This window comes from Primulina huaijiensis, unplaced genomic scaffold, assembly GCF_012295235.1.
Source record: "Primulina huaijiensis isolate GDHJ02 unplaced genomic scaffold, ASM1229523v2 scaffold42537, whole genome shotgun sequence".
NCBI classification, from domain to species: Eukaryota; Viridiplantae; Streptophyta; class Magnoliopsida; order Lamiales; family Gesneriaceae; genus Primulina; species Primulina huaijiensis.
Window position 1 is genome coordinate 142,675 of NW_027360215.1, and position 11,105 is coordinate 153,779.

General features: G+C 35.5%; 1 protein-coding gene across 6 annotated transcripts; it reads right to left on the bottom strand.

Moving 5' to 3' along the window:
* Positions 1-2,197: 2,197 nt before the first annotated feature.
* On the bottom strand, positions 2,198-10,072 carry LOC140969691 (protein SEEDLING PLASTID DEVELOPMENT 1-like). Of its 6 annotated transcripts, XR_012173982.1 has the most exons (10): positions 9,623-10,070; positions 9,081-9,295; positions 7,804-7,954; positions 6,906-7,097; positions 6,001-6,163; positions 5,692-5,900; positions 5,443-5,619; positions 5,129-5,251; positions 4,062-4,432; positions 2,198-2,427 (listed from the first exon to the last, which is right to left on the bottom strand). XR_012173982.1 is itself a non-coding variant. In XM_073431115.1 (9 exons), exons 1-9 carry the CDS (start codon positions 10,013-10,015, stop codon positions 4,121-4,123), a joined length of 1,935 nt encoding a protein of 644 aa, XP_073287216.1. In that variant the 5' UTR covers positions 10,016-10,070; the 3' UTR covers positions 2,198-4,120. The 6 variants fall into 6 exon arrangements, 3 of the variants coding, with proteins under 3 accessions (XP_073287216.1, XP_073287217.1, XP_073287219.1); XM_073431115.1 differs by having other exon boundaries at positions 2,198-4,432; XR_012173983.1 differs by lacking the exon at positions 2,198-2,427 and having other exon boundaries at positions 4,183-4,432; positions 5,366-5,619; positions 9,623-10,071.
* Positions 10,073-11,105: the final 1,033 nt, after the last annotated feature.

Sequence of the window (11,105 nt, forward strand, 5' to 3'; positions counted from 1 at the left end):
GGGGGGGCGCAAAATAGGACAATTGTGGTGGCCGATTATGTATATCTATAAATAATGAAAGCAAACGACTTTCCGGTTGAGGATTATATTTAAAAAGTCTTTGACCTCAAAAAAAGTGGATATGATAATTGATACACAAAAATGAATCAATTAAAAAACATTTTGATCTCGTTTAAGATAACTATGAGGAAGTGGTTCATATATACATATATATCGAATATCAACTAGAGATTTAAGGTTTGACGAGAAATGTATGGAAACCAAGGCCCTTGAGGGTTCAAACCCTTGGCATTTCGTTCAGCGAGAAGAGTATTATGTCATTTTTAGGTTTGATATGACATTAGAGCTTTCGTCAACTATTCGGAATTAACCTGATTGGCGAGGAACTCAAGAATTTTTTAGGACTTTCAAACTACCCTTAGTCGAGTAAGAGATGTGAAGAGACTGGCACTTTTCTATTGGAATAGCCTTATAACGAGTCTTCCGATATATTATCTTTCATTATTTACCATTAATGACCACAATTTTTTAGCTCACACATACATTTATGTGTGTGTATATCTTGTAAATATAGTCATGAGACTATGTGGTTACAAAATGTGATTAGATATCTCATACATGAACACACGGCCATTTAAATTAATACAGCATAGAAATGAAGTTAGGTTAGAAATTGAAATACACCAGGTTTCGTAGTATTAGTCCATTCAAAGAGCAATAATGTTATAAAAAAATATCGTGTGATGAGATCCAAGTATCCCACCTAATTAACTTCTGAGTAAGATTTACGAACATCCAAAAATACAAGATATATGGGCTCCAGTCAGGTGGATGGAACATTTCTAAATTCAAATGTCAAGTGTATCAAAGTTCAGTTTTTTTAAAAATTGTACAAAAAATTAATCTTTACATCTCCAGATCTCCTAAACCCCGACTCCAACAAGTTCAAAACTTTTCTTGTGTACCATTCTTTCACAGATGCCTAATTATTGATGTTTACTGCCATTTTCTAATCAACTTCAAATGGTATAGAACATTGCCATTCATACATGTATCAAATGAATATTAGCAAGTATTCTCCCGGTATCAATTGTATATTCAAAGACACGCAGAACGGATGACGAGTAGGAAATATCAAATACTTCTTATAAAAATAATATATTGCAGCCATCGAAATTTACACCAACATGCCCAGTCAGAGTTGTTTGGCCTCTTGCAAATATTGAGGTCACGAAGCTTCGCTATTGGCTTCGACTTCCAAGTTTCCTTTCTACAATAATCCAAAGTCAAGACATCCTACAGGGTCATGATTTCACTTGTGTTTGTTTTTTTCTATGTGCCAATGGTTGCATGTAAAGATGAGAATCTAACCTAAGTTTGGCTTCTCTTAGGATTAGCTTTTGTGAGTAAACTACATAAAAACAAAGGCCACTACATCGACACCACCTATTGCTTTTGATCTATTGGTGAACAACCAATTTCAGTTCTACTAATTGGAACAAAACACTTCAGAAAGGCACTTCCAAATTCTTGCAGATATCATATGGATACTTCATTTCATAATTTCTCGTTGTTGTGGAATACCCTTCTTTTCGAAGATGTTCTACTTCGACCTCGACCCTTGAATACTTGCACTTGCCCCATGATGCCACAAAAACATATTTTGACGGCTAAACTCATAATCAGGTGGCAAGTGTCCAGAGTTAAAAGAATTTACGATGCTAAATGGCTGAATAGTCCACTCGACCCTTTGAATCGTATCATATATAAATAACACTACAGCAACCCGATTATGAATAAAGGTTCCTGGCGTCCCAAGAGTCAAAAGGGAGAAGTGTAACACAGACAAAAATAAATAAATAACAATACACATTAGTTCCACACCATAAATATTGGATGACAGCTAAGGTGACAATGTTAAAAATAAACTAATGATATGATTAAACTAATCGATTTCTCATGTCATTTGTTTAGATACAAAAGATGAGTGCTCTAAAAAGCTTTCGTACTTTTACTAGCAAGTGCAACACAATGAAATGAGTAAAAGCATTTACTATTTCTATTTCATTTGTAAACTATTTGTGCAATACAAAATATACTATGCCGTCAAGCCTACCACACCTCAACTAAAATTTCTGGGTTCACCATGTATTGAGAAAAGAAAACCCACTGCAACAGCGTGCAAAATAAAACAAACTTTTCCATGAGCACCTCTCAATCACAATTGGAATTGAATTAAACGAAGGTTTCATCACTTACATATATATTCACATGATAACAATACGTCAGATTTACAATATATACAAAGTACCTAAAGAAATTAAATAAGTCTCCAAATGTGCATCTTTAATAAATCACATGGCATTTCAAGTAACCTCAGCCTCGTATGGATATTAATGTGGATTCCGACCTATGCTTTCCCACTACCTAAAAAAGAATCGATATAAATATTGATAACAGGCCACAAACATACATTTAACTATTCTTGGATGATCAATATCTTTAAATGGTATTCATTTATTATTTCCGGTGTATAGATGAGCAATACATGCCCTTGAAATAAATTTATAAGTGAAACGACGCACACAGATTATCTGGAGAATGGGTTTAGCCTACACAAGTTCAAACTCACTGAATGTAGAACCTCCAAGGCAAGGTACTGCATAATCTAGAATTGCAATGTCGAGGAATCTTCATAATCAAAACAATCATGTAGCTGAACTTGATTCATTGAGAAGTTTATGAGTTATTGAAATTTAGTCCAGTGACAGAACGATTGGGGGAAGGGGCTAACAACTGACATGGAAAGCTATTATTCGAATGCACGATTTTAAAAAACAGGCAAAATTGTGTAGTTGGCTATGCCTAAACAATTTTCAACTGATTGTGGAGTTGGTCTCCCATGTTTCCATCAATCTTCGTCTACAATATCCCCAAAAACCGTGTAATGTGGCAGCCCCATCACAGAAATGACTATTACTCAGGGTAATAAAACAATGCCCAACTTTATCACTTATGGTTAATTCAAGTGATAATGACCATCTTCAGTTGCGCTATGGACTGTAATCCAAATTTCACGTGTATATTTTTGTTTCAAAACTAAGTAACCTCCGTTATCGTAAATCTTGCATACATCACCGATTCTTCATGTCTATACATGTATTATCAATGAAACTAGAATGGGGAATGAATAAAATGATGCAGCTGTCAAAGAACACATAATAATGTTATCCTTTACTTTTTAATATACATATTCAAATAGACTCCTTTAAAAGATTTGACTATTAGGATATAAACAATTCAATACTCCCACATATTGCTACAATTGGGAAAAATAACAGCACCAACTAAGAATAAAATAATTGAACTTAAGTCAGACTTGATTAGATGTAGCACATTCAAACTAACACTGAAAAAGTACTCCATTTCTTTACGTAGTGTGCGGCTAAAGCCATATTATGCTCATCCTGTTACTTAAAATTGTCTTCAGAATTGTACAAATAAACCGAAAGGAAACTGACTTCATAAAACTAGCAATGTTTGTTCTCACTAGTCAAACCTACAATCTGTTCGGTTTTATTCGTTAAGATTGCACAATGTAAGCTTTCTCGTATCACCCTTTCAATGTCAATTTTCATTGGAACATAACAAGTAAAAGTGTAGAACTTACGTCTAATACAAGAAACTAACTCAAAAGACTTGGTTTGTAACGTACGTCAAAACCCAATTCACGATTTTTGTGTAGTTGATGAAGGATACTCATAAGTCATAACTCATAACAGAACAACTCGAGAGGAAAATACACACAGAATTTAGTGGCTTGGAAATTTGGTTTCCACAGAAGCTATTTAAATTATAAGAAACAATTTTCATAAAGTGGCTATGAGAAAAGAGAATCAATTTAAGATGTTAACAAAAGAAAAGTCTGGCTGAAAAATACAGTCATTTAACAGAAAATGGTTGGAAAAAGGAGATGCAAAATGGTTGGAAGAAGGAGATGTGGACCATAAAGATTTGGAATACTGCAGAGACCAGCTGATACAGACAAAAGTAATCCATACCTGTGTTCTTGTAGTTCTCTACTTTGATCTGAAGGTAAAGATCAAAAGCAACCCTCATTCTAATCAGGGAGGAACGGTAATCTATCAACAAAGAAGATTGACCCATTGGTTTCGTCATGTGTCCCATGTAACAGCCCAATGTTCTTAGCATCATCATCATCATCCTCACTTCCGGGGATATCATCATCTATTTTACTTTGTAAAGGGAGGATTCGCATCCGTACACCAGTCTCAGATTCAACTCTTTCTGATGGAAGCTTGTACTTATGAATAAGATCCTTCTGAAGCAACAAGATATTTGATGGGCGGGGAAGTAGATCTACAGGTTCCCCTTTCGGAATCACTACTTGCTCAATTGCGATTCTTGCTTCCTTCACATATGAAGTCATCAATTTCTTGAGTCAACAAAGGTATATCTACGACCATTAAAATGTGATTTCGTGCAATGAATAAGCTTCATTGTTTATAGATTATGAACGTATATGATTAATGCGGCCAAAGCAAAGGAAACCCTTTTGTCCCTGTGCATGTTACCAAACGTGAATTATTCCACAATATATTTTCAAAACTCAGCTCAAAGCACCAGTCATTCTTCATGCATATAGACTCCAGTCATCATTTTACTTAAACACCGTGTGACATACAGGAAAGAATGTTCATCAGTATTTTACAATACTGATCCACAAGGCAATGAATATGTTGACAGATATCTAAAATTTATTCCATCATACTGTAACTAAATTTCCAGTCAGAGCCATAAAGAATAGTTTACCATACAATTTGACCTCTTTTTATTAACTTATCGAGATTGATTTTCTACATAAAATTCTTGACGTTAGAGGAAACAGCCAACTTGCTTTCGCTTTGTTGGTTTTGTCTCACATTTTTAACCCACCAAATATCAGTTTCGGTAGAAGCCAAAACTTATCCTCGTTCCTTTTTCCCAAGAACAATTCTTTATAGAAGAAGACTTCAGTTGTGAAAATAACAATTAGAAACAAGCTTTATCATTATGCACCAACACCTGCATGTAGCTTGGTATATTAGGAAACGGAAATTTAGTTTACCTCCAAAGCATCTATTTTCTCTGACTCATTCGTCTTGGTCTCGGATTCAAAAATTTCAAGACCATCAGCAAAATCAGACATGAAAGACTGTATTGTCTTGGTTAGCTGAGCCAACGAGCTTGTCTACAGAGAGAAAGAGAGAGAAGAAAATCACAATCCAAACAAAATACAGAGAGGAGTAAGAAGTGATTTACCAGAGAAAAATGGCAGGATTTGAGATAAGAATAAGGTTTTTACTTAAGTTTCAGCTGTAACCATTGTCGTGTGTCGCAAGAAAAAATAGAAAAACTACATGATCTCTTTTTTATCTCCACCTTACAGATATAAGTGGGAATGCCTCGAGATCTAGCAGCAGCTTGAAGCCGAGAGTTCTTCTTGAACTTGGACTGTAATGCGATCAACACATCCGCTTCACTCATGTTGTCAGTATATTCAAAGGTATCATCTATATTCAACTGTTTCATACCTTGAACCATACTTGCTTCTGATATCTATAATACCTGCTTGCAGTATTAGTTCCATGTACAATAAGGATTTCATAAGATAAATGTGATGGTTCTTACCCCATAAAGAAATATACAGAGACCATCCTTGTCTTCACCAGAATTCTCTTCTGAGATCATGTCCTCAGAGAAAGGTTTAGTATCACTCATATCTGGCATATGTTGAATCCAACTTTGACCTTGTGTCTCAGATAAGTTACAAGTTATTAACCCTGGTTCAACCGCATCTCCTACATTTATCTTCCGAAACTCATATCTAGGATTACGGCCTACCAAATCAAAATACCAATAGCAACACATTCAAGATGGTACCATAAATCTGAAATGTAAAAAGTAAAAAACATCTTTGTAAATCTAAACCAAAAGAACCTGAGAGTACAGCATCTACTGTTGCTTCTAAATTACAATGGACTCGTAACTCTGTCTTTGAAATTATCTCCACCCCGCAACTAAAAGTTGATGGTCCTTTCCTCTCCAACACAGTTTTTTGAACACCTCTTCGATTTGCCTCTTCATCTCCTAATGTCACACTCTGAAGAAACAGTAGGGATAATGTGACATTGTACCGAAACAAAGAAAGATCTTGTAAATCTGGCTCATTCATTAATTCTTAAGCAAACTTCATCAACATGTATTACGTGCTTGAAACTAAACTATGCAATTAGAATTTTCAACAACAATATGGTCCGGCCTTTCAATCAAGTTTGCAAAGAGTAACCATACAAAAATAGCAATAAGGCAACGGGCATAGACAAAATTCTAAAAGTTTCTGATAAAGCGGCTTGACAATAAACTTTACATTTCATTTATGGTGGGTTGAGGACTGCAGGCAGGTATGAAGTGTCCTCATATGAAGGAAAAAGAAACAGTTTGACATCATACCATGAGACCTTGATGAAGCTTTTGTGATCTCTAAATCTAATTTAATGGAATCCAGCAAACATTGTTTGTGGATATCAAATGCAAAGGTGTTTTTAACCATGAACAGGTCTTCAGCTACAGGGTTTCGAGATTCCTGAATATTTAGTTAGCTTATCACGTCAAACATCCACATGAACAAATAAGTAGGAATTCCAATCCGTGATTCCAACAAAAAAGTTCTGCGTTTGTCAACAGGAATTCGCAGCAAAACTACAGGATATCCCATTTTCTTGTGGTCCCTGATATTTTACTATGAAATTCTGATCCGGTTTCTACCACTGGTGGTAGCCAAATTAAATCATAGGCAACAACAGAAGACATGTATATTTTACTTCAAGTTCATCAGAGATTACCTGCACTCCTCCAACAAGCATCTCCAAAGCAGGATTCATTACTAAATTTTCAATAGTTACTCCATGAGCAGTTGCAACTAGCTGAATTCCACGTTGAGCAATAGTACTTGCAGCCAAAGCTTCAAGTTTTGTGCCAATTTCATCAATCACAATTACTTGGGGCATATGATTTTCAACAGCTTCTATCAGCACCTATGAAATACAGATATATTCAAATGTCATCTCTGCTAAAATATTTTATCGCCCAAGAAAACTGCCATTTAGAAAATATAATGTTTGAACTCCAGAGATAGCAGAGTGCGGTGGAATGAAGAAAACAAAACATTTGATGTGAAGAATTCTTGTGGTTACCAGTTACAATGTGCTCAAGTATTCTAAACTTGTTAAGCTCGTCAGCTTGGGATGTCGTTCATCCTTCAATCAAAACAAACTTTATCCAAAAAGCATGCTTCCAATTCTCACAATAATTCAACAAATGAAATTTAGCACTCTCGTTGCTACATCTTATTAAAATCACATTATATTTATTATTTAAAGAAAATCCAAGTGGCAGTTGAGAGAATGTATTTCATCAAATTTTCGCAAACTGAGCTACACGGTTAATTATCAGTTTTGAACCAGAATTTTGACATCCTAATGAATTAGCAAATCGTGTGTATCTCAAAAACAGGTGTTCATCATCTTCCAAAAAAATGGAAGCAGGTGTTCATCCAAGTCCTTGAATCGATGATTAGACAACCACAAGACAGGAAAGAACACACTTTTATGAATAGTCCTTCTTGTAGACCTAAGATATCCCTTTCTCTCAAAATCAAATTCACGTGTGCCGGAGTGAAAAACATTCTCCAAACAAACTTGTTATTTTCCTAGGCCATAGAATCATAACACATTTCATTACCTTATGCTGTACATCCGAATGTGGCACTTGCATCCTACGAGCATTGCCTATTCCGGCATGAGGAATATCTCCATCGCCACCAATTTCATTCGAGGTGTCAACGATCATCACACGCTTCTTATACTCATTTGCTAGCATGCGAGCTATGTCCCTTAAAAGCAAGAACAGACGGACATTATTTTTCATGTTTGAACTAAATTGTTAGCAAGCAAATTTCTGCTTAATCAGTTTCTATTTGCTTCAAGCATATTAAGTTTGTGTGCCAGCATACACTTTCAGCCATGAAACATGGAAATACCCCAAGCACTGTTTTAGGATCAAATAGATGGACTGGCTGGTAAATTTTTACAATTGTTTAAGAGCGAGTGGACAAATTTCAAAGACAACTAATAACAGCTAACTGTATTTGTAATCTAAACCCAGTTTAGTCCTTCTAATTTCTACTTAATAAAAGCGAGTGGCAGAATTTCAAAGACTCGTCATTCTATTTTCTACCTCAGAACGACATTGATTCTAACAAAAAAGGTTTCAGTGAATTGTTATTTGTAATCTAAACCAAGTTTAGTCCTCCAAGAAGGAATCCCAAAAAAGAGAGAGATAGAATGAAAAAGGTCGCAGGAGGAAAGTAAGTGCAATTATTCACTTTCTTGAGAGAACATTTTTTAAAAAGGAAAATAAATTATTTGAAGAACAGTAACTGATTTGATAACAAAAAATTCTCAGTTCAACAATCTTGTTTTCACTAACAGAATGACATGTGGAGCCCTATCACTGATCACGAACAATTAACATCAAGTACAGATGCTCATAAATAGGCAAAAGACTGATAGCCTCTAAAAGCATTCCCATTTCCTAGTTGTATAGTATGTGCGGAAAAATAATGCATCAGAAGAGGTTAATCATATTAAGTGACAAAAGTAACGCAATGCACTTAAACAGAATGTTACAGTAGTCCGAATTCTGACAGAAATTATTAACTTTCAAACAACAATCAACGGTACAGAAAGCAATTGTTGTATGTTCATTTCTATTATAAACTGTACGGTCCATTTAATTTAAACAGCTCACAAGGAATGGACAAACGAAACTCATATATAATCGCTTGAAAACTTCAACATTGAGAGATATAAATCATCATTTGATGGTTAATTCCAATTAGTCAATTGAGATAAACGTGGGTTCTAGTAAAATGTCTCATAATTCAAGGATTTGCATGCACATTAATTATATTAAAAGGAAAATAAACAAACCTTTTGGAAGAATATGGAGGTACTGACCTGATAATTGTGGTTTTTCCCACTCCTGGAGGCCCGATAAGTAACAAGGAAGCACCCTCCTTGACCAAATCACGCAATAAGTTGGCACTTCCTGACACTGCACGACCAACTCGGCAAGTTAAACCTATTATGGCTCCTTCCCGATTTCTAATTGCACTGATACGGTGCAAGGTTCTGCTGATTCCTGCTCGATTATCCACTGCGAAATCACCAACCTGTAACATGTAAGGTCAGCATCAGCAAACTGTAATATTTCGCTAGTACGTTGTGTGGTATGGGAAAAAATCTTCACTCTTTCTTGAGCTACATGTCCTGATGTCCAGAATAAATAAAAGTTTATAAATGAAATCAGTGTAAAACTGAAAATGAAGAAGAAAAGCCAGGCGAAGGAACTGCCCCCGTGACAAAGCCAAGTCCACGCGGTATATCAATGACATGTCGTGACCACTGGCCGGAACAAACGATCAAAATCTCGGAAAACCCAAAAAAGCATGACCTGAACGTTCTCGCCAAGAAAGAAAAAAGAGGAAGCATCAGCTTACCTGTGAAGTTGCGCGTTGAATATCCTCCGCAGTTATCGGGTGATCTGACAACAAGAAATCCCCCGAGGGAAACCTGGCCAATGGCTTCCGGCCCAAGTCCATGACAACCTCGATCAAAAACCGGCGCTCCCGATGCTCGGTCACCCTCCGCCGCATCTCCTCCGGTAAAATATCCAGCAAACGTCCCAGGTCCACATTAAAATCTTCATCATTAAACGTTAAGTTGTAAGAAGAAGACTGGCGTACCAATGAGTGCACTCGAGTAGAGAACGCAAGGTTTCGGGCCGGGAAAGTTCTCACATATTGGCCGCAGTAGAGGAGGGAGGTGAGAATTCGGGTCGGGTAAACGGGAGGCTTGAGGTGGAGCAAGGGAGGAGAGCAAATCAATGGCATTGGTAATTAGGTTTCGGCATTGGGAAGTTCTATTTGCCAATATTACACTCCATTTGTGGACCCAGCAAATCACAGAAATTTATGGATTTGGGCTTGAAGCCCATGTTTCCATTTTCAGCCCAATAAGTGCCAATACCTATATATTATAAAGGTTTTTTTGTATGTAGAATTGAGGCCCAAAAATAAATTTACTCATACCTTAACAAAACCATCTTTGGAAGATTCATTTCGGGTTTTTTTTAATTCCGGAAACCCACGAAACCGTTGATGACTCATAATTAATCTAATATCAAAGTTTAGTTTGAAAAAAAATATCTCGAGTTCCAAGCATAATTATAACAAAACTATCTCCCCAACTTAAAGAAAACCCACTAAGCAAAAAAAATGGCTTTTAAAAAATATTATGACATTAAATATTTATAAGAAAATATTTTTTCGTCGATATTGAAAGAGTTGTTTGACATAAAAGTACTAAATAGATAGAGATTATATGAATCAGATGTAGGTGATGTATGGAGTGTTGTAACATCTTAACAGAACATGCAACTGAGTAATGCAATTTATCACGCAATTAAATTTTAATGAATAAAATAAGACATAATTAATCATATATCAGTATACACACTTATGCATTAGTTTATGGCAAAACTAACTCCCTCGATAAGGTGAGAGAGCAAAGTACATCCAAAATACTTATCAACTCAAACAACCAAAACTACGAACGCAATGTTTGTGAAGCTTGAATTTTGTTTGATAAATGACACACTAACCAGTACTATGATTAGGTGTTGTGTCCGTGTGTCTTTGACGCTCCACATCAATATATCTTGGCTTGAGTATTTCTCTCTTCGATATAAATAACCAACTCTCATGATTGTTCTCCCGCGACGTCTATATTTCTCCCTGAATCTCAGCATCTATATTTTACTATTTATGAACTTCCTTTGCTTTATAGTTTACTTATTGAATAAAATCAACAAGTGTTTTATTAAGAAACAAATTTTTAAAATAAATATATCAAATCTAGAATTTATCAAAAATCTCAATATTTCATAAAAACAAAACTCTATAATTTAACATGTATAATATA

Coding starts and splice junctions, on each gene's coding strand:
- LOC140969691 (XM_073431115.1), bottom strand. CDS start 10,015: ATGCCATTGATTTGCTCTCCTCCCTTGCTCCACCTCAAGCCTCCCGTT. Junction 9,296..9,622: donor TTCAACGCGCAACTTCACAG/GTAAGCTGATGC, acceptor TACATGTTACAG/GTTGGTGATTTCGCAGTGGA. Junction 4,433..5,128: donor AGAAAATAGATGCTTTGGAG/GTAAACTAAATT, acceptor TCATATGTGAAG/GAAGCAAGAATCGCAATTGA.